The following is a 24,480-nucleotide window of genomic DNA, read 5'->3' as shown; positions in this document are numbered from 1 at the left end:
GTGTCTTATATTGTCCATGTTTTATTATTGAAACTTTTGCTGCTATAGTAGTTTGGGCTGGCATCTGTGGTCTATTAGCATCTGCTCAGGGCCTTCTGACTTTTAGAGTCTCCAGTGAGAATCCAGGTACAATTCTAACAAATTTGCCTTTATTTGTTTCTTGGTCTTTTTTCCTTGCAAATTTTAACTGCAAGTTTGATTATTAGATGCTGATGGGCTTCTCTTTTCTTCTCCAGCCTATTTGTTGCTCTGTATTTTTTTTGTACCTTGATAGACAACTCCTTCTTTAGGTTAGGGAAGATTTTTTGTTTTTTTTTGTTTTTTGTTTTTTCCCCGAGACAGGGTTTCTCTGTAGCTTTGGAGCCTGTCCTGGAACTAGCTCTTGTAGACCAGGCTGGCCTCGAACTCACAGAGATCCACCTGCCCCTGCCTCCCAAGAGCTGGGATTAAAGGCGTGCGCCACCACTACCCAGTGAGAAGTTTTCTTCTATGATTTTGTTGAAAATATTTTCTGTGCCTTTTACCTGAGTTTCTTTTCCTTCCTTTATTCCTATTATTCGTAGATTTGGTCTTTTTATTGTGTCCCAGACTTCCTGGATGTTTTGTGTCAGGATTTTAAAATATTTAACATTTTCTTTGAGGTATTCATTTCTTTTATTATGTCTTTAATGCCTGAGAGTCTCTCTTCCATATTCTGTTAGTGAGACTTGCCTCTGAGGTTTCTGTCCCTAAATTTTTCATTTCCAAGTTCCCCTCAATTTGGGCTTCTTTTATTGGTTCTACCTAGTTTCACTTTCAAGTCTTCAACAATCTTATTCATTTCCTTCTACTGTTTGTGTTTTCATAGATTTCTTTAAGGGAGTTATTTCCTCTTTAAGGACCTCTATCATATTCATAAAGGCTGTTTTAAGGTCTTTTTCTTGTGCTTTGGCTATGTTGCTATTCTCAGTGCCTGCTGTGGTAGGATTGCTGGGCTCTAGAGGAGACATGTTATCCTGCTCGTTACTGATTGTGCTTTTATATGAAGTCTAGGCATTTGGGTTTGGGAAGCTTGTAATTGTAGGTGCTGTTCTCTGGCCTTGGCTTTGTTGGATGGATGTTTTGTTCTTTGGTTTCTGTTTTTCTCTCTGGTTCTTACATAGGAGGGTATGCCTCATAGGAAATTCTGGGATCTTGATAGGTGTGTCCACTAGGGGTTCTGGGTAAAACGTTTTTTAGGCATTGAAAGCTGATACTTAGGAATAGGGATGGGTTAGGAGGTTAGGATGAAGTGGTCCATAGGAGAGATGGAAAGCATGGTGTTCCACCAGGATCTGCGTAGTCCCCTGGGAATGGGAGCCGAGAGGGAGGAGAGGCAGCAGCCAGTAGTCTGCTACAGAGCTGGGAAGAGATTGGGGATTGTACTGAAAAGAATGGAGGGAGAGGTGGAGGTCTGCAGTTTACCTAGCTGCTTATCTGGTTGGAGTGCTCAACTTCTTATTTATTTGAGGTTTTGACACTACTTTGCTGGCTTTCCCAGGTGGATCCAGAATGCCTGGCTCAATGAATTCTCTTGCTTTAGCCTCTGACTGCGGGGACTCCAAGTCTGTGCTGTTGTGCCCGATTCCTTTTCGGTTTTAAACGCTGAACAGCAGTGTCTCCTTTATCCACCCCCCCATCTTTGTAGTGTGCAAGCATGTGAATTCCTGCTCTTTTCTTTCTGTAATCCTTGCTGCCACCTGTCCCATCCTTGAACGGCGGTACACCTCTGGCTTTACAGCACAGTCCTTGCCCTGAGAGTCTCATTCCACTTTCGTCCAGTGAAGAGAATTTAGTTGGGATTCCAAAGCTTAGGATCGACATAGGTTAAAGGCCAATTGGGAGTGGCCTTTGATGACGTATGAGGGGGAGGGGCTTTGCTCCCTGGAGGCGTATATGAGGCACATTTGAGGCCTAGGAACTGGCGTGACAGCAGGTAAGTGGTTTTGTGGGCAGGAAGTGCTCTAGCCTTGTCGGCTGGTTTCTTTCATCTTGTCTGTGTGTGTTTTATTGAACTCAGGGCCTCTTTCTTGCAGCCCAAGTTGGCGCTTTAAAACTAGCAAGAAGAATAGGCCATTTGATGGATACTTTTTAGAGCCGCCCCAAGCAATAGTTTGGAGCGAGCAGTTTGTGGGCAGTCACTTTGATGAGGTTGGAGGGGTGTGAACTGCAGGGCCACGTCAGAAATCGTCAGCTCCTGGGCAGCGATGAGGGCAAAAGCGGGAAAGAGCGGCAAGGAACGAGGTGGCTGATGGGATGCGTCTGAGAAGGGTTGAACAAAGAGGTGGGCGGGGCCCCGCGTGCCAGTCTGACCAATCACAGAGCGCGGCTCTGACTGGGTCTCGCCTTGGGTAGTGAAGGCCTCGGAGGCGTCAGGATAGTCTTTCCGCAGTGAGACAGCCGAGTGGTGCTCCTCAAGAACTTTCTCCTGGGGTTTCGGCTTCCTCAACTTCCCCGCACTTTTAGGTAATAAGTAATGGGAAAAATTGTCAGGAAAAAAAAGTGTTTTTGAGGGGCTGGAGAGATAGCTCAGCGGTTAAGAGCATTGCTTGTTCTCCCAGAGGACCGGGGTTCAATTTCCAGTACCCACACCTCTCTGTAATTCCTGTTCCAGGGCTTCTGACACCCTCACACACATATGTGCAGACAAAATGCCAATGCACATAAACTAAAAGTAAACTTAAAAGACGTTTCTGAGAAATTAGAGAAAAAAGTATTTATTCATACATAAGTATGTTTTTCTTGTTTCATAGGCTGGATCCAGAGATCCAAGAAATGGATGGCACTGATGACTTTTGCTTCGTGAACTTTAAAGGTACCAAACTTTGCATGGTAATAGAAATGGCAAAGTCTTTTTTGTATTGTTTAAGGTTTTTAACTTCCCTTTTAACCGCTGGCTTCTTGTGACAGAGTTTTTACCATGTCTCAGCCTGACCTAACCTTAGGTACCTCAGGCTATCCTCAGACTTGCAATCCTTTGACCTCAGCATCCAGAGTGCGGGTGTCAACCACCATACCTGGCCTACAATCCCAGCATTTGCAATACTGCTGTACCTCAAGTATCTCTGTCTCAAAAAAAACAAACAAACAAACAAAAAAAAAACCCAAAAAACAAAGCAAAACATAAAAGACCTATGTGATAGCTGTGTGGGAGGCCTGGGATGTAGGGATGTCTCTTAAGTGTATCTTTTCAGAGTATCCGTTGCTCTGGCTTTCCTCATTTATGCACCAGAAACACTAGGTATTTCTGGTACCTTTTATGAGCTAGTGTAAGGAAACAAAGTTCACACAATCCATAGCTTATTTTCTGGTCATAGTCCATATTTTTTCCTGGAATTTTAGGATATACAGAATTATACTGTTTCAGTTGAAAAATTCTGTGTTAAAAGTACATTTAAAAATTATTGCAAGCAGGATGATACTAGAAACCTATTGTTGGAGGTAGTGGAGATGCTTAAGATCTTCTCTTGTCCTAAGTATAAGGCCTGAAGAAGGTCAGTGAGCTCTGCCTCAGGGGCAGTGATTTGAGGAAGGGCATTTGCTTCTATGGTGCCAAGGCAACTAACCACTGTATACCCTGCTTTTTAAATGTGTTTAACAGAACACTGCCACCACCCACAAACCATTCAACCTCAGGGCTATAAAGAGGTGGATCTTTAAAAAAATTACTGTAAGGGCAGGTGAGTTGCTTAGCCAATAAAGATGCCTGCCACCAAGCCAGACGACCTGTTGGTCTCTGGGATCCACGTGGTAGAAGGAGAGAACCAATTCTGGAAAACTGTCCTCTAACCTCCATACTTGTGACAAGCTAAAATACACACACACACACACACACACACACACACACACACACGTTGAGATAAATAAAAATAAAAACAATTACTGCAAGATAGGAAACTAGTTTGAGGTCATTCTAGGCAGCATAATGAGCCTATACCTCACAAAGGGTATTATCAAGCTTCATAACATTCTATTCTAATAGAATTCTATTGTAGCATGAATTCTAATTGGTGTTAATAATAAAAACCCAGAGTCAGATATAGAAGTTGATGCTGAAGATCAGAGAAGCAGAGCAGCCAGCCACCAGAGAGTTCTTTTACCTCTACCAATGCTCAGATCAAAGGGGTGATCCTGTCCTCAGATTGCCTCCTCAGTCTGCAACTGTCTCCACCAAACCCCCAGAGGGCACTGAGCTCCTGTCTCTTCCTGCCTTACAGTTCTCTCTCCATCCAGCCGGTATCACTCCTGTCTCCACCTCTCTAGTGCTGGGATCACCTTTGTGTGAGCTCTGTTTCTCTTTTAAACAGATTCTGTTTCTCTTTGAAACAGTTCAGGGTGACCTTGAACTAACATACCTGTCTGCTTCTGTCTCCCAAATCCTGGGATTAAAGGTGTGTGTCCCCACTCTCTGGCCTCTAGTGGCTTAGCTTTGCACTCTGATCTTCAGGCAAACTTTGTTAAAACATAAACAGAATATTACTACATCCTTTGTCATCAGGCTTGCCCCCAAATGCCTCTACCCACAGAACCTTGGCCTGTCTTCCTGGTTTTAGATAATAGCTATCCTAGCAAGTATGAAGTACTATGTCATTTTCTTCTCTTGCTTTGTTTGTTTGTTTGTTTTTTGAGACAGGGTTTCTCTGTGTAACCGCTCTGGCTGGCCTTGAACTCACAGAGATCCACCTGCCTCTGCCTCCCAAGTGCTGGGATTAAAGGCGTGTGCCCCACTGTCCAGCTTGCCTCCTGATTTTTAGTTTATTTCTTTTTACGTGTTTGTGTGTGTATGTGTGTGTGTGTGTGTGTGTGTGTGTACATGCTCACACATACCATGGTGTACATATGGAGGTCAAAGGACAACTTGTAGGGATCAGTTCTCTCCTTCCACCACGTGAGTCCTAGAACTGAATTCGGGTTGCCAAGCTTGGTAGCAAGTGCCTTTATCCATGGAGCTGTCTCACTAGCCTGTGTACTGGAATTCTTACTTTGTTCATGCATTGTTCTCTTGGTTTCAGTGAGCATGTTCACGAGAGTAGTTGTTTTAAATCCTTTGTCAGGTAAATCATAGAATTCTTCAATAGGATCAGTTTCTGGAGGTTTGTTCCTCTGGAGCATTTTTGCTTCATTCTTCATTTTCCTTGACTCTCTGTTGGTTTTTGTGCATTAGTACAAGGACAGCATCTTCCTGTCTTCATGGACCTTTGTGCAGGAAAAGACCCCTACTAGTCAAGTCAGCCCAGCTTCTCTGAGAGCCTCTACCAACTCATTTCTTCCCCAGGTAGAAGTAGGCAGCTGGGCTTTTGTCTGCTTGCTCTGTGCTAAGGCAGAGGGTGTTGAGCAGTGGCTCTTAACAGTCTAGACCATGTTACTGTGTTTCCCTGAGAGGCTAAACCATGCTGGACTCAGAGCTTTAAACTGAAGACACACTTTTTAAAGGAGGAGTAGCCTTAAGAAGATGATGGGACACTAACTTTTTATCTCTCCAGGGGAAGCTAGGAGCTAGGATTGTTTATTTGTGAAGCTGTATCATGACTGCTTGTTTTGTTCATGAAGTTAGCTTGCCCTGCATCTTTCCCTTGTTTCCTTCTAGGATTAGGACACTGTTCATATGTGTAGCACACTGCTCTGACTAGGTGCCTGGGGACTATGATGCATGCAGCTTTACTTTCTACATGAGACAACTTACTGCTTGGATTCATTAGCATCTTACTCATTTCATGTTGGGACTTCCTGAAACATGATTATCCTGCCACACACAGCAATGACCTAGAGTGTGATTTTAGTCCATGGCCAAGTCTTTTTGCCATGCTATCCACTTTTTTTTTATTTGAGTTTTTTTTTTTTTTATTTGTACCAGTCTCGGCAATTAGAATAGTTTAGATTAGCATACAGTTGGGGCCCTAGTGTGGTACTCTGAATGGTTTTTGGTATATCTCCTTTATGTCCCACCCCCACCCCTATAGTTTTCTTGGTCTATCACCTTGTCCCATAGCCTTGTTATATTCTATTTGTGTTGCCTAAGAAGTTAGGCCATCTTTTGGAAGTCTCTTCATTTCTGCTAGGTAAGTGCTCTACTGCTGCTCTCCACTCTACCACTGCCTTTTCAGTGCTAGGGGTTGAAGCCATTGTACAAAAGACTAAGGTCTCCTGTATAGAGTAGTTTAGCAATTAAATGAGAATGCACCTTACAAAAGCCTTGATCTGAAGCACTATGCAAATTTCTACCCCCCCTTTTGAGTTGGAGATCTCACTCTGTAGCCCAGACTGGTTTCTCAAGTTCTTAGATTCCAGGTGTGAGCCATCACATCTCACTTTTGGTTCTTTTCTCCCTGAAGAAGATGCATGTAATCATTGTGACATGAAGTAGAATCTTGAACTGACCCTGGTAGACCTTTGAGTTGCTTTGGCTTTTGACTGACTGGTTGAGCTGATGGAGGTCACTGAGGGTGGGGGACACGGGCAGGCCTTTTGATAGATTTTTCTGTGTAGTAACAGAAATTTCCTTCTTCAAAGACAGGGGAAATGTTTATTTTTTTATTGCACTGCACTTAGAATCTTGTCTACCTAATTAGCATTAATTGATGCTTGTTAACAGGGCCACCACAATTGAATGATGCCAGAGTTTTAGCTAGCAGGAATCTTATTTCAATTAGATAGACTGAAATCATGTCATAATTATACTTTATTCTGATAGCATAGTTTAATCATTTTTTTTGTTTATAGTGTTACAGTGTTGCTTGATACAACCTTAATATGACATGCTGTCTTCACATCTTAGGAAAATTACATTTAGAAGCTCTTTTGTGAGCTTATTCCAGAAGTAAATTTCCCCTTCCTAGTGTAACCTCTATTCAGCCGTGTGATCTTTAGTCTCTACCTAGCTTTTCTGACTACATTTTATCCTAAAGGACTGCAGTATGACTTTGCCTCTGCTGGCGTCAATCAAGTTGTTCACTGAGTGACACTGAAAATGTGTTTTGAAAGGATCAGAATTATTTCGATAAAGGGGAATTATATAAAACATGAACTGCTTAAAATATTCAGAACTCAAAATTATTGCTTCACAGTCTTATATATGCTGCAGCCAGAAATTATAGTAGTTTGTCTACCATGACATCTTAGGGTCTTTTATTGTTTAGTTATCGTGACAGGGTCTCACAGTGTAGCCGTGGCTGACCTGAAACTCACTATGTAGACCAGTCTAGCCTTGGATTTATGATGATCTGCTTGTCTCTGCCTTCTGAGTGCTGGGATTATAGGAAAGCCCCTTAAACCATATTTTGTGATTAAAAAAAAAACCCAGCAACTCAAAAACCTATATGGGTCTGTGGCTGGGGAATGTAACTCAGTAGTAGAACATGTAACTAGCATTTAAAAGGCCTTGGATCTACTACCTAACACCAAATATTTTTATTGCGGTTTGTCTTATTTTTATTATTCCAAGTGTGGCTATCGAAGTCAGTGTTAAAATACCTGTATGGTATTCTTGAGGACTTAAGTTTGATATCTACTTATTATTTTAAATAAAAAAATCTAAGGCGGATCTCTGTGAGTTCGAGGCCAGCCTGGTCTACAAGAGCTAGTTCCAGGACAGGCTCCAAAGTCACAGAGAAACCCTGTCTCGAAAAACTAAAAAACAAAACAAAACAAAACAACAAAAAAAACTGCTTTAAAACGGCATTTGGCCAGGTGATGATGGCACATGCCTTCAATTCCAGCACTCAGGAGGCAGAAGCAGGTGGATTTCAGAGTTTGAGACCAACCTGATCTACAGAGTGAGCTCTAGAACAGCCAGGTCTGCACAGAGAAGCCCTGTCTTGAAAAACAACAACAAAACAAAACGTCAGTATTTGGATTTTTAAAAACATCATTTAAGAATATCATCCCTCATCCTGTTACCAATATTTTAAGCCAGGATTATAATATATGAATATCATCTCAAAATAAGCTTACCTGATCTTTGAAGAATCAAGCTTTTTTATAGATTTTTATTTTTTACCCAAGACCTTGTGCATACTAGCAAGTGCTGTACCACTAAGTTATATCCCCTGTCCAAGTTGTTGTATATGAATCTTTAGTTAAATAATTTATGGAAAGGAGAAAAGGTACAGATTTGTTTTTGCATATATATCTTATCACCTATTGTATTAAAAGTATGTGTGGTATATTTTCGATAATATTTATGCTTATCCAGTGATATCCTAGTTAGGGTTAATATTGCTGTGATGAAACATCATGATCAAAAGCAAATTGGGGAGGGAAGGGTTTATTTGGCTTACACTTCAGCCATGCTGTTCATCACTGAAGGAAGTCAGAATAGGAACTCAAACGGCAAGAACCTGGAGGCAGGTATTGATACGGAGGCCATGGAGGAGTGCTGCTTATTGGCTTGGTAATCATGGCTTGCTCAACCTGCTTTCTTTTTCCTCCCCTTCCCTGCCCTCCCCTCCCCTCCCCTTCCCTTCCCTTTTCTTTCTCTCTTTATCTCTCTGTCTTCCTTCCTTCCTTCCTTCCTTCCTTCCTTCCTTCCTTCCTTCCTTCCTTCCTTCCTTCCTTCCTTCCTTCCTTCCTTCCTTCCTTTCTTTTCTTTCTTGAAACAGGATTTCCTTTGTGAAACAGTCCTGTCTGTCCTGGAACTCATTCTGTATACGTGGCTGGCCGCGACCTCACAGAGATCCACCTGCCTCTGCCTCCCAAGTGCTGGGATTAAAGGCATTCATCACCACTGCCCGGCCTTAGCCAACTTTCTTATAGAACTCAGAACTACCAGCCCAAGAATGGCATCACCCACAGTGAACTGGACACTTCTCCATTAATCATTAATTAAGAAAATGCCATACAGCCAGCTGTTATGGAGGCATTTTCTCAATTGAGGTGCCCTCCTTTCAGATAACTCCAGTGTGGGTCAAGCTGACATATAACTAGCCAACACAAATGAATACTAAAGATTCCATGTGCTATAGAAATATTTGAGCATAATTTGCTTTGACACTTTATTTAAATCCACTTTCTAACATTTAGGTGAAAATGATAATTTATTGTAGCAGATTAAAGGTCTGTTCATTGAATTTGGAAGTATAGATTAGTGTTATAGCACTTGCCTAACATGTATGAGACCCTGAATCCCAACAGTCACATACACCCCTTCAGATATACATCTGCTTAGCACTGTTCAAAGATACTTTTATAGTATTTTTATAAATAATAATAACATTTTTTTGCATTTTGTATGATGGTCAGAAATGTTAAAGGAAAAGATGTATCATATGAAAACTTTGTTACATAAGTTTGGAAAAAAATCCTCAATTTTGGTAATATGAAAAGTATCAATTTTGACTCTACATCATGTTCTTGTTTTAATGAATTCCATAACTTAGTAAGATTCAGCTATAGGGAGGATCTGGTGCTCAGATTGTTTAGAAAATAATGACATCATCTATAAAGATTCAGTAACTGGATAATGTTGTCTCTAATTGGATATGTCATTTCTTTTATTACAAAGCAAGGCCAATACTTCAGAGCCAACATAAATTAATGTTTTACTAATTCTTGCAAGTAATAATAAATATTTCAGTTTTGCAAAATATATATCTACCCTCCTTAATTTCTACATTTTTAAAGTTGCAAGACATTTTTAATGTTTATTTTATAGTATTTTTAACTTTATAATAACATTATATTTTGTGGGGTCAATATATTTCACTGAGACATTTTTAAAGTTGCAAGACATTTTTAATGTTTATTTTATAGTATTTTTAACTTTATAATAACATTATATTTTGTGGGGTCAATATATTTCACTGAGAATGAGTAGTGATAACCAAGTTCAAGCTAATTTCAGTGAAGACTATCTTTTTTTCATTTTAAACACCTCTTAACTTGATTAAATAAAATGCCCTTCACAAAGTTTTTCCTGACAATGAGAGGAATTGAGAACAATTTCATTGTAATCATTAAGTAAGAACTAACACCAAAAGTACATGTAATATCAACTCATTCCTGTTGAATCTAGTTCATTATGGGGTTTCTTAACACTCTTGGATGGAATCTTCCCTTCCCCCCAAGAATGTTTCCTAAGTGTTTTTAAAAACTCTACCAAGGTGTGAGAGTTTCTGGAGACACAGTTGATCCCCTCCATCAGTGGATCAGATGTTTTTCTAGTCAATGGTTCTTCTGCCTGGGCTCTAGCACATTTGCCTGGGATCTAAAACATCTGTTTTCAAGAATGTCTATGTGGATTACCCAACTTTTTTTTCCTGTACCCTATCTTTAGCTAAAAGAAATTTTATTTCCAGTTTCTACTTTTAGGATAATTTCAAGTTCCTTAGCGTTGTATTTATTTGGCCAAAGATCTAGGAACAAGTTTCACAATGCTTTGCTAACTTTAATTGTGATAAGTTCGTAACACATTTATTACTCATTGTTATTTCAGAAATTGTTAGAACCCTGATCATAAGTGGTAATTCATTGAGACTGCGTGAAATAATTGACAGAGTCTTTGTGAACATACCAAATGTCAACAGTGAGTCTCTGGCTGCAATACAGAGTATTCAGGTTGGTAAAAAATTATTTTGTTTATGGTAATCTTTTGGTGATAAGTTTGTTTAAAGTTTTATTTTTAATTATGTACAGTTGTGTGTCTGCACATGGGTTTGTGCATGTGCATGAGTGCCTGTGAAGGCCAGAGTCTTCAGATCCCCTGGAGCTATGCTCAGGTCCTCTGCAACAGTAGTATATGCTCTTAACCACACACCCTTTTTTAAGACAGGGTCTCATACTGAACTTGGAGTTCACTGACTGGCCAAGACTAGCTGGCCAGTAGGCCCTAGTGAGCCTTCTGTTTCTGCCTTCCCAGTGCTAGCACCCTAGGTGTGCACCATCATGTCTGGATTTTATGTGGGTGATTGAGGCTCTGAGCTCAGGTCCTCATTGTTGTACAGCTCTCTAGCACCTATTCCTGTATTTTCCTGTAAGGGTTTTAGGGCCAGTCAGATGGCTTAGCGGGTAAAGTATCTCTTGCCAAGCCAGACAACCTAAGTTTGATTCCTAAGGTTCACATGGTGGATGGAGAAAATCAATTTCCATAAGTTGTCCTTGAACCTGTGTAATAGGAGGATCGGGCTACTTTTCCTCCCAGCTGCCTGGCTTTCTTACACCCAAAATAATCACACAAAAACTGTATTTATTTAAACACAGCCGGCCCATTAGCTCTAGCCTCTTATTGGCTAACTCTCACATCTTGATTTAACCCATTTCTAATAATCTGTATGTCACCATGAGGTCGTGACTTACCAGGAAAGATTCAGCATGTCTGACCTGGCAGCTCCATGGCAGCTCTCTGACTCTGCTTTCTTCCTCCCAGAATTCAGTTCTGTCTTCTCAGCCTACCTAAGTTTTATTCTATCAGGTCAAGCAGTTTCTTTATTAATTAACCAATGACAGCAACACACAAACAGAAGGAACTCCTATACCAAACCTGCATATGTGTCCCTTACCATACAAAATAAATAAAAATTTAAGATTTATTTTTATTATTTTTAATTATGTGTGTGTGGGTATGTGCTTGTGAAGGCAGATACCTATGGAGGCCAGAGGCATTGGATGCTCCAGGAGCTAGAGTTACAGGTAATTGTGAGTCTGCCCAACTGGAAGCTGAATTTTGGTCTTCTGGAAGAACAAGAAGTAAATTTTTTTTTAGCATGGAATATTCTTGCCTACGTATCTTGATTCTGTCAGTGAAACTTATTTATTTGTTTATTTATTTATTATGTATACAACATTCTGCCTCCATGTATGCCCACATGCCAGAGGAGAGTACCAGATCTCATTACAGATGGTTGTGAGTCACCATGTGGTTGCTGGGAATTGAACTCAGGACCTCTGGAAGAGCAGCCAGTGCTCTTAACCAATGAGCTATCTCTCCAGCCCTATTTTTTTTTTTTGAGACAAGGTTTCTCTGTGACTTTGGTTCCTGTCCTGGAACTAGCTCTTGTAGATTAGGCTGACCTCGAACTCACAGAGATCCACCTACCTCTGCCTCTCGAGTGCTGGGATTAAAGGCATGCGCCACCACCGCCCGGCTTAAGTAATCTTTTATCTTTTTTTTTAAAAGATTACATGTGCCTTACCCTCTCTGAGGAGTCGATGGGGGGTTGGGATGGGGCGGTTAGGTAGAGGGAATGGGAGGAGGGGAGAGAGTGGGAACTGGGATTGGTATGTAAAATGAAAAAGGATTGTTGATTTATTTAGAATTTATTTCAGCGAATGGCTCTAGGTATTTTTCCATCCTTATGTGTTTTCTTAACTCTGTTTCTTTTATTCTTTTTTAATTTTGGATTTTTTTTTTTGAGACAGGGTTTTTCTGTGTATCCTTGACTGTCCTGGAACTGGCTCTGTAGACTAGGCTGGCCCCAAACTCACAGAGATCCACCTGCTTTTACCTCCCAACTGCTGGGATTGAAGGCATGTACCACAATGCTCAGGGGCCACTATTTTATTTTTAATTTGTATTCCGTGTATGTGACTATGTATGTGTTGGGAGCACACATGTGGATCCAGTTCTTTCCTGTCACTTTAATGTGAGTTCCAGGGACTGAACTCAGGTTGTCAAGCTTGTGTGACAAGATTCATCTCACTGTCTATGACTATTATTTTAAATGGCAGAATCATATCCTTTCAAGGGAATTTGTCATAATTCATTTATGTATTTCTTTATTATCAAATATTTACATTGGTTCACATTTCCACTATCACAGTGATAAAAGGAGCATTATTAAATGCAAAGATTGTTTACCCACTTGTACTATTTTCTTAGAATAGAGTCTTAGAAGAGCAATTGTATGACAACTTTACATGTTGTCAAATTGCTTTCCAAAAATGCCAAAAGATAGTTCTTAAGATCTTTTAATATCAATGTTCACTCCTTCTCTTAAAATTTAGAGTCAAATATTAGCTTCACATGTTGTTGGTGACATAAATCAGTAATACTTCATGTGAAAGTCATCATTCAGTCAGTGATGGCATGATTAAACTATGTGAGAGGAATGAAGGTGACCCTGAGAATTTGCCCCAGAATAGTAAAGTAAAATGATACCTGTGCTAAATTATCTGTCTTTCTGAATGGAATCTCATCAGAAAATAAGGTGGAGGTGTAGATGAGAAAGGTAGTACTGGAAAAAGACAGTAAAATATATAGCTGAAGTTATGCTGCAGTGGTAAATAAGCATCTTGTCCTGTACACTCTTGGCTTCCATCCTAGTAAGGAATAAAAACTTATACCACCATTGCTCTTTATAGTGTGTGTGTATTTGCCTTTTTCTCCTTAGTCAGTTACTATCAATCTATTTGTCGTAAAGTAATGAATGGTATGTACATTCTATCATTATTCAACATCATCCCTTGAACGATTTAAGTCAGGGCTATGCTATATTGGTCTCAGATAGTAGTAACATCCAAGCTCAGTTACTGCCTCTGAGGTTGCTTCCCAGAAACCAAACTATTCTCCAATTTTTTTTTCCTTTCAGAACTGGGGATTAAATCTAGGGAAGCATGATATCAGTAAACTGTAGTGACTACTGAAAGTTTTGTGGATGTTGCTTCTAAGACTCAAATGGGTTTTATTTACATAAGGACAAAGGGAAGGGGTATAATTCAGGTTAAAGTGAGCATTATGAATAAAGACACATAAATAAGCTGGGTGTGGTGGAGGCAGGCAAGCCTGATCTACACAGTGAGTTCCAGGACAGTCAGGGCTACACAGAGAAACCTGCCTTGAAACCTACCCCCAAAGACACATAAATAGGAAAACAAATTGTGTAGTCAGGGGGCAAAATAATTTCTATTAAGAGATGCTAAGTTTTTTGTGAAGTGAGGTTGATTGAGATTATATTTGGAGGATCAGGAAATGACCCACAATACCTATACAGACATTCAACATACAAGAAAGAATCTATTATTGATGGTGGTAAGTATCTTAACTGGCTAAAGAAATGTTTCTTTTTGTCTAGATTGAAGAAACTGCAGTGAACCTGTGGAACTGGACAGTTACTAGGAGAATAGAGTTGTCTGTGAGTGAAAGCCAGACAGCTAAATGTACGTACACATTTTGTGACCCATTATAAAAATAGTCTTACTAGATACTGGGTAATATTCCTGAAGTTTGACTGTTTTGACCAGTTATTAGATAGGGATTATTTTGTTAAGGGACAGACAAATTGTTTGAAAGCACTGGTTTCTGTTTCCCAAGCAAATAGCTTCCCACTGTTTATGATTTTTCAGAGGTATCTCTTTGTTAATACAAGTTTTAAGGTACCACTACAAGATAGTCTAGAGATAAACAACAACGATCAAAAGGTGGGAAACGAAAAACTAGAGGGAATAGGAAAGAACACGTGTCACTGGGAAGACACAGGCAAAATCTTCCGGATTCTAAAGGACTTTCAAATAGTAGTTTCCCCTCTCTGCTAATATTAGAATGAAAGACGTTGCTATGTGAGGGATTTAGATTTTAAAATTTTTATGTTGGTGTTTTGCCTGCATATATACTTGCATACCACATGCCTGAGTTACAGACGGCTGTGAGCCACCATGTGGGTGCTGGGTATTGAACTCAGGTCATCTGGAAGAGTAGTTAGAACTTCTAACTATTAAGCCATCTCTCTAGCCTCTTGATTTTTAAAAAAATTTGAAATAAAATTTCCTCATGAGGTAAGCCAATAAACATAGTGGTGAATTACTAAGAAAAACTGCAGAAATAATTTCTATTTGTAAGAGCAAAAAAATGAGAATAGTAAAACAAGCAAACAAACAGAAAACCCAAGTCAGACATCTATTTGGATGCTTTAGTGTTTGGTAAAGATTTAGTTACTTTAGCTAAAACAATTAAGGCTTAACTTTGCTGACAGTTGCTGGTTTTGTAAATTTTATTTGTGTGTGTGTGTGTGTGTGTGTAATGTTTGGAAATGAAGGCCTCATGTATAAAGTTGTAACGTTGGGAAACATTTTTCTTTAGTAATGGCAAGAAAACAAAGGCAGATAGATTATTCATTTTAAGAAGTTTGGTAGCTGGAGAGATAGCCCAGTGGTTAAGAGCACTGGCTGCTCTTCTAGAGAACCTGGGTTTGATTTTCAGCACCCATATGGTGGCTCACAACCATCTGTCACTCCGGTTCTAGGAGACCTGACACCTTTTTCTGGCCTTCTTGAGCACCAGGCATGCATGTGGTGCACAGACAAATACTTATGCACATAAAGATTTAAAAATTTTTTAGAAAGTTTGGCAGTGAAAGGAAGAGGAGAAATAGGATACAGGTTTGAAACACAATAAAGTTATTTTTTGAGGTAGGGATGAAGTATGTTTGAAGGTAGAATGAAGAAAAATTTGGAGATGGTATTGAAGATAACTTTAAGAGGAGGAGTAATTGAACTATTGGCTCTCGAAAATAACTAAAGACTTAATAAACATTAACAAAAAGGAAACATTTTCCAAAACATTTTAAAAATGGAAATTAGAATTATTTACCAATTAGAAATATTTTACCAAAATATTTGTCAGAAGAAGAAACTTTATGAGATTTTATTATAATCAATAAAAATATGACCACTTCAATAATCTTATAATTTTAGCTGGGAAATTAAATTTTTTTACAGTGGGACATTTATTGTATTAGAAATGGTACCAGCATGAACAGAATGATTACTGAGATCTGGCATAAAGTTGACTGGGTATGTACTTCAGCTGGAAGAGTACTTGTCCTCCAGCATGTATGAAATCCTGAGTTCCGTCTCCAGCACTACATAAACCAGGCAGTTGTGCATGCCTGTAATCTGAGGACTCAGAGGATCAGAAGGTCAAGGTCACTCTTGGGTCCATAGTAAGTTTGAGGCAATCCTGGGCTATATGAGACTATCTCAAAAGAAAAAGATAACTAGTTCAGTGGTATATAAACTCATTTTTAAAAACTTGCCTATGTTTCATGATAAGTCAGAAATGAACAAGTTGCATTTATGCAGACTTACAATTTTTTAGTGACAGTGAACTATATAATAAGGGTACCTGTATTTTATGAATTATGCTTCAAGAACTTTTATTTCATCTAAGAAAATATGTATTTAGAGAGTTTCAGATTTAGAAGAAAATGTAAAACTGCCCTCATATCCAGAAACTTGTCAGATGATGAAGCTATAGATTGCAGCTCTACTGAGAAGAATTTTGTCAGCATGATTCATGAGCATTATGTGGAATCAGGTATCCTCAATGAGGATTTAGGATTTAACTCCTATAGAAATTAAAATGTTAGAGTGATAAATATTATAATATATAATTGTGTGTATATGTGACTGGAATTAGTAAGCAAGCAATTCATTTGATAAGCTTCAGGTCATTTGCTTTTGAAAACTGATTTTTAAATAGGCTTTAAAATTTCTTATTTTGGGCCCAGGAGTGTAGCTCTGTGCTGTAACAGTTACTTAATGTGTGAGTTTTTAAACCTTAGCATTAGAAGAATGCATAAAACCCCCACATATCTACTTACTAGGTGAATGTTTGAACCTCAGCATGGGAAAAAGTAAAACAAGATAAAACAAAAAGCTGGATATAACACAAAGTAGATTCCATGTGTTTTTGTGTGTTTTTGTTTTATTTTAGTATTTTTGTCTTAATGGGTTTTTTGTTTTAATTTTCATATTTTTGAGAGAGAGAGCATGAAGTTGGGTGGGTAGGGAGGTGGGAAGGATCTGGAAGGAGTTGGGGGAAGGGAAAGAATATGATCAAAATATATTGTTTGAAAAAATTTTAAAGAAAAAACAATTCTGAATGTGGTAGCCCATGTCTGTAATCCTATCTTTTATGAGATGAAGGCTGAATGTTTAGGAGTTCAAAGCTATCCTCAGCTACATAGTGAATTAGAGGCCAGCCTGGGCTATATGAGACCCTGTCTCAAACAGCAACAAAAATGCAGACTAAACAAAATCTACAACAAAACTCTGCAAAAAAAAAAAACCAAAAACAAAACAAAACAAAAAAAAAACCCACCAAAAACACAAAACCCAACTTCTTTCTTTCCTTTTTTTGGTTTTGTTTTGTTTTTCAAGACAAGGTTTCTTTGTGTAGCTTTAGAGCCTGTGGGAACTTGCTCTGTAGATCAGGCTGGCCTCAAATTCACAGAAATCCACCTGCTTCTGTCTCCTGAGTGCTGGGGTGAAAAGTATGTGCCACCACCTCCCTGCCAACTTCTTCTTTTTTTAAAATAATAAAACTGGCTTCACTTTAATCATTGCTAATTTTGTGTGTGTTTATGTGTGTGTATACACACACACACACATATATATAGATAGATAGATTGTGTGCTTTGTATTTAATGGATATCTAATTACTCTTTTGCAGTATGTTATGTTGCTTGCAAGCTGGTATATAGGTATGGAATCTTAATTTCTTCAGAAGAAGCTCTTCAAAGACAGATATGGGTAAGCCCTGATTCATTGAAGCTCCGAAGTAAAATGAAATGACATAGTGGTTACTTGTATGAAAATAATTGAGTTAGTATAAACTGGAAGAATCCTTTAGTGTTATCCATGTTCCTTTTATTGTTAGTATATCTAGTACAGTTTTAGATCTCAGAAGTACTGTAGTTAATAGAATGCTCCAATGAAGAGAATATTGAAAGTATACTTCTATATTTATGAATTCTTTTATACATTTATTATCTCCAACTTGATAGAGTAACAGTTTTCCACATAAGAAGATGATGGTATTTCATCTTAAAAGATTTTTTTCTAGGCCAGGTATGGTAGCACATACTTGTAATTGCAGTACTTAGGAAGCTAAGGCAAGAGGATCTCAAATTTGAAGTCAGCCTGGGCTTTAGAGAGTTTTACATCAGACTGGGCTATATAATGAGACCCTGTCTCAAAAAGCAAAACACAAGCTTTTTTCTCATGAAAAATTTAAACTGTTCAGCAATGAAAGGAGTTCAGGATTGGTTGATTTGTTTTGGTTATTTGAGACAGGGTTTTTGTAGCCCAGTATTTTAGCTGGCTTTCTAATTGCTGTGACAAAATACTGTGATATAAACAACAGGGGGGAGGAAGGGTCTCTTTTGGCTCATGGTTTCAGAGGTGTCAGTCTGTTATAGCAGAATGCATGTGGGAAAGCAGAGCATTTCACATCATGCTAGCCAGAAAGCAAAGAAAAGGCAGGAAGACAGCTAGGCAGAGTGGCACATGCCTGCAATCTCAGCATTTTGAGGACTGAGGCAGGAGGATTGATGAAAGTTAGAGGTCATTTCAAACTATACAGTGACTACCAGACTGATTAGGGAGGGCTACGTATCAAGACCATGTCCGAATATTTTCCCCTCGAAATGGAAGCAGTCAGAGACAAGGTGGCCTTAAGGACCTATTCTCAGTGCCTGACTTCTTCCAGCCAGGTCTGACTCACTGAAGTTTCCAGTAGTGCCACCAGCTGAAGGCTAAGTCTCAGGACAAGGGCCTGTGGAGAACATTTCATATTCAAACCATAGCCCCCAGGCTGACTTGGAACTCACGATCCTTCTGCCTTAGCCTCCCACGGTGCTGAGATTAAAGATGTGTGCCATCATGCTTGGCTTGCTTGCTTATTTATTTACCTATTTATTATTTATTTACTTAAAGAATTTATGTTTGAGTATTTTGCCTGCACCATTTGTGTGACTTGGAAACCAGAAGAGGGCATCATATCCCCTGGAACTAGAGTTACAGATTGTTATGAATTACATTATGGGTACTTGGAATTCAGCCTGGGTCCTCTGAAGAGCTGCAAGTGCTCTTAATCACAGACCATCTCTTTGGTCCTACTTTAGTTTTTGAGACAAGAGCTCACTATGTAGTCCTGACTGTCTTGGAATTTGTTACCTAGACCAAGCTGGCCTTGAACTCAGAGAGGTACTCCTCCCTTTACCTCTACCTCTCTGGTACTGGCATTAAAGGTATGACACTTATTTATTCATTTACTTTTGAGGCAAGAGTCTCACTCTATTGCCCAGGCTAATTTCAAACTCCTTGTCTCAAACAATCCTCTTGCAGCAGTCTCCTGAGTAGCTGGGCTGGCCTATAGGCTTACATACCCAGCAAGAATATAACATGTGGCCGGGCGGTGGTGGCGCATGCCTTTAATCCCAGCACTCGGGAGGCAGAGGCAGGCAGATCTCTGGGAGTTCGAGGCCAGCCTGGTCTACAAGAGCTAGTTCAGGGACAGGCACCAAAGCTACAAAGAAACCCTGTCTCGAAAAACCAAAAACAAAAATCAACAACAACAACAAAAAGAATGTAACACGTGAAGGGTGAAGACCTAGGTTTGAATTCTCGCCCTGTGACTTGCTATCTTACTTTGAAAGATTTGTTTTCTCATTTGTAAAATGAGGTTAATAATATTTAGTGTACAATGCTATAGGGTTAAATTATAGTTTAATGAGAGGTGCTTTGTGAACTACAAATACGTAAGTATGCTAATAGTATATAAATGAACATCTGTCATATGTTATGGGATAAAACTATGTTGAATGTGGGGGTTTACTTTTTGTGTTTCTCCTTTTTCAAAGATTGCAGTCACCAGTGTTTTGTGCAGCTTTTATAAAATGCTATGTTCCGTGGGAAGTCAGATTTAAAATATTCAGTCATAGATGGAGCAGAAAGTCCTCTTTCATTATTATTATTTAAAAGCAGCATAGGAGCTTGGCATAGTAGTGTACACCTGTAGGGTTCAAATACAGTTTCTTAGCTATGTAAGGCAATATAAGAGAAACCTAAGCCCTAAAACAATAAAGATCAAGCATACAGAAAAATCAATTAAGATGGTACTCCAATTCCTCTGATTATTTAACACTAAATAGAATTAGTTCATGGTCACTCTTCTTTTTCTTTTTAATTTTTAAAACATTTATTGAATTTTCAGTTAGTATATGTACTAAATAAGGGTCTCATATCAATTTGATACACATATATACTTGTACTTTGCTTATACTAGCCTCCCTATTAGTCTCACTTCTTTCTGCCCTCCTTTTATTTCCCTTCCTCCCCCAAATGATCTCTTTTCTACTTTCATAGTGTGTGTGTGCAGAGAGAGAGAGAGATTGATTCTATATATGAAAGAAACTATGTGGTATTTGTTTTTCTGAATGTTGTTTATTTACCTTAACAGGATGGTTCATTTTTCTGAAAATTACCTGATTTTGTTCTTTATAGTTGAATAAACTTCATTATTGTATTTTTTCACATTTTGTTTATATTCATCTGCTGATGAATGTCTATGCTCTGTATCTTGATGGTTGTGAATAGTCTGCAATAAACATAGATATGCTTATATTTCTGTGGTATGCTGACTTAGATTCCTAGGGGTACTTGCCTTTGAGTGGTAGAGCTGAATCCATTGGTTGTTCTAATTTTAGATTTTTTGTTTTAGAAAACTCCATTCATTACACTAATGTACACCTTCCCCTTAGCAGTCTGCAATAGCTCTTCCCACCCTTCCCTCTGCATCTCTTTAGCATTTTGTCGTTATTTGTTCCTTTGACGGTAGCTAGCCTGACTGGGGGGAGATGGAATATCAATCTGATTTTGATTTTTAATTTCCTGATGCATAATGATGCTGAATATTTTCTTTCATATATTTATTGGCTAGTAGTATTTAAGAATTTTCTGTTGGACTGGGGAAATGACTCAGTCATTACACAGCCAAAATATAAGAGAAATTTCTGTTCAATTCGTTTCTGTTCAGTTCATTTATTGACTGGATGATTTCTTTGCTAAGTATTTTATTTTATTTTATTCTTCCTTGGCCTCTTGAATGCTAGGACTTAAGGTGTCTTTATATCCAGTACTGTTTGCTTTTGTGTTTTGTTTGTTCTTCTTGTCTTTAATAAAGTGTCTTTCTGTGTAGCCCTGGATGGAACTCACTAATGTAGGCTCTGATCTTGAACTTGCAGTGATCCTCCTGTCTCTGCCTCCCAAATACTGGAAGTGTAAGCATATGCCATTAGCCAAAATATTGTTTTATTGGGGTAGGAATATAGCAAATAAATGGAAACATTTCACATATATACCTTGTTTTAGACAAAAACTTATTATGTAGCCCAGGCTGGTCTTGAATTTGTTACTCCTCCCGTGTACTTGGATTACTGTTGTGCACCCCTACACCTGACTAGGTTTTACCTATTTAATCATATACTTGTGTATAGCAATATATATATTTCTATGTATAACTAGGTATTTCTCACTTTAAGTATCCAGTTTTAGGGGGCTGGAGATATTTCTCAGTGGTTAACAATCCTGGCTGCTCTTTCAGAGGACTGGAGTTTGATTCCTAGCACCCATATGGTAGCTTGCAGCAAGCTATAACTCCAGTTCCAGGGTACCTTGATGCTACCTTCTGGCCTCCTTCCATGCCAAACACCTATATGCATAAAATAAAAGAAATAAATAAAAATATCTCTGTACTATTCAGTTGGTTTATATATGTTTCTACATTCAATTGGAGGTTCCTTGATGGTCCTTTGGGTTGTATGGTGAATTACTTTCTGTGTGTATCTTTGCTAGTTTTTCTTTCAGTGCTAGGGTTAAACTCCGGGCCTGCCACGTGCTAGGCAAGCACTCCAGTGAGCTACTTCCTCATCTCTCACTGCCAGTTTCAAGGCCATTACTTGTAACTACTTCTGTTTCCATTGTCATGGCTACCTCCATATATCTTTTTTGTGGTAGGTGGCTGGGTTTGAGACAGAGTCTTACTATGTAGTTCTGGCTGCCCTAAAATTCACTATGTAGACCAGGCTGGCCTTGAACTCACATAGATTCATCTGCCTCAATCTCTTTAAGTGTTAGGATTAAAGGCCTGCACCACCATGCCCATCTATCTCCATATATTTTAATCATATGCTTTTATCACTGTATTGATTTTCTATGGCTTCCATAACAAAATATTGTAAATTGCATGGCTTAAATAACAAATTAATTTTCTCACAGTTTTGGAGGCTAGAAGTTCAAGACCAATATGTTTAGTTTCTTCTGAGTCCCCTTATCTTGACTTTCAGTTCTCCTCCCCCTTCTTTTGTCCTTGCATGGCCTTTCCTCTTGGCACAGTCATTCATTCCTTGTACATCTTTGTATATCTAAATTCTTTCTTGTAGGGATACAGTAAGATTTGATTAGGCTCTTCCCCACCAGTCTTCTTTAATATTGTTATGATGATGATGATGATGACTATTCTTGCGTGTGAATGTGTGCATGCATGTGCATGTCACACCATGTGTGAAGATCAAAGAAAAAACGCTGTGGATTCAGTTCTCCCCTTCCATCTTTATGTGGGATCTGAGGATTGACCCACGACCCTCAGGCTTGAGTGGCAATGAAACAGCTTGCAGCCCTTGATTAGACTTTACAGCCTCATTTAACATAATCGTCTTTTAAAGGCCCTATATTCAAATATACTCATACTCTGAGGTACTTGAAATGGGGACTTCAACATAGAATTTTTGAGAAGTAGCATTTTTTCTATATTAATAACTCATTTTTAATCTTAATGGTAGAATGGATGCTTAGTATATGTGAGGCTTTGTATTCAAGCCCCGGCACTGCAGCACAAAAACAACAAAAAACTTGACAATAAAAACAACTACTTCTTGATTTATCATTTTTTGTTATCTATTTACTTGAGATCATGAGATATGAGGAGTTATTTCAGATTCTGTTATTTTTCTTGATCTTTTCTCCATTTTTGCTATAGTATACAATTTAAAGCTTACCTGATGATTATCTTTAAAATATTTCTAGAGGGTCTCACTATATAGTCCTGATTATCCTGGAAATTTTTTAAAAATTAAACAATGTGTTTAATATTTTCCCCATAGGTTTTGAAGATTAGATTTTTACTTTCCACTTCATTAGTGTATTAGTAATATAGTTTATTAGTACCTTCGCCATTCCACATCTCTTCCCCTTCAACCTTTCAACTTTTGTCACCTGTAATTTTCACTCTGGGCTTTGATAATCTCAAAAAAATGAAAACTTACAGGAGCATGCTGTTGACTGTGGTTATTATTTAAATATGAATAAATAGTTTATTTCCTTTTTGTTTTCTCTTTGTCTCCCTCTCCCTCTCTTTGGTTTTTCGAGACAAGGTTTCTCTGTGTAACTTTGGAGTCCCTTTTGGAACTCTCTTTGTAGACAAAGCTGGCCTCAAACTCACAGAGATTCGCCTGCCTCTGCCTTCCTAGTGCTGGGATTTAAAGATGTGTGTGTGCCACCACTGCTCAGCATTTTTATTGAATTTCTTTAATTCTACTTCCTCAGGTATTCTGTTTGTTGAGTGTTGCAGAATATTTGTTTAGCTATGTAAAGATGTGTTGCATTTGTTTAACTATGTAAATATGTGTTATATTTATTTATGTTGTGGAATATTTGTTTAACTTTGTAAAGATGTGTGGCATTTGTTTAATGATGTAAAGATGTGTTTCTATTTCACCTTGCCTGCCTAAGGCACATGATTGGTCTAATAAAAAGTTGAATGACCAATAGTGAGGGAAGAGGTATAGGTAGAACTTCTGGACAGGGAGTGTAAGTAGGAGGAAGGATTTAGGCTAGTGGAGAAAGTAAAGGAGATGCCAGGGAGATGCCAGGGGCCAGCCAGACACAGAGTAAGCAGGAGAGTAAGAGCTACAGAATGAATGAAAGGTAAATAGCCCCAGGGAAAATGTAGATGATGGGAAACAGGTTAAATTTAATTATAAGAGCTAGTGGGACAAGCCTAAGCTAAGGCAGAACATTCATAATTAACAAGTTTGTGTCTTTTTTGGGAGCTGGCTACTACCCCAAAGAAAATTCCAACTATAGTTGAGTGTGAAATCCTTTCATAGTATTGTTTTTCTTCATTAGTTTGATAACTCTTGTCCATATTTGATTTGAGACTCCTTGGTAGTTTTCTTTGAATACAGTATCATAGTATTTACTAAAACCTGAAGCCAGCGACTGATGATGAAGTAAGAATAGATATTTTACATTCATCTATGTTGTCAGCTATCTGAAACTCTATTTCCTTTCAGCATAAGAATTGTATGCACTACTATTCTCTGAAGAGGGGAAGAAACAGCCACCCCACAAAATGTCTTATTTTCTTTTATTGCCATTTCTGGGGATTTATACTAGAAGAGATAGTTGTATCGTGTGCTCCTTCTTCCATCTCAGTTCAGTCCTTATTTGCTCCCACAGCATTTGTACATATTACATATCAGTTATTACTTACAATCAGTTACAGTACTGAGAATATTTCCCAGGGTGCCTGACAGGTAAAGGATTTTTTAATAATGATTCAATCATTGAATTATTCAAAACTATAATAGAGATGTGATTAAAAACTAGAACTTGAGTGTGCTGCTTCATAGTCCATTGTTCATCCTATAACTTTTTTTTTTTACTGTTTTTGTTTTTAAAGATTTTAATATG

General features: G+C 38.5%; 1 protein-coding gene across 1 annotated transcript in view; it reads left to right on the top strand.

Annotated features, from left to right (window-relative positions):
- Positions 1-2,793: 2,793 nt before the first annotated feature.
- Positions 2,794-24,480, top strand: part of Tex11 (testis expressed 11) — a 301,187-nt gene continuing 279,500 nt past the window's right edge. Inside the window, exons 1-4 of the mRNA XM_057760677.1 lie at positions 2,794-2,833; positions 10,448-10,569; positions 14,022-14,106; positions 17,399-17,478. Coding sequence (XP_057616660.1) covers positions 2,794-2,833; positions 10,448-10,569; positions 14,022-14,106; positions 17,399-17,478 — 327 coding nt within the window. The remainder of the gene's footprint in view (positions 2,834-10,447; positions 10,570-14,021; positions 14,107-17,398; positions 17,479-24,480) is intronic.

This window comes from Chionomys nivalis, chromosome X, assembly GCF_950005125.1.
Source record: "Chionomys nivalis chromosome X, mChiNiv1.1, whole genome shotgun sequence".
Lineage (NCBI taxonomy): Eukaryota > Metazoa > Chordata > Mammalia > Rodentia > Cricetidae > Chionomys > Chionomys nivalis.
The sequence above is the reverse complement of the archived record's forward strand: the minus strand, read 5'-3'. Positions and strand labels throughout refer to the sequence as shown.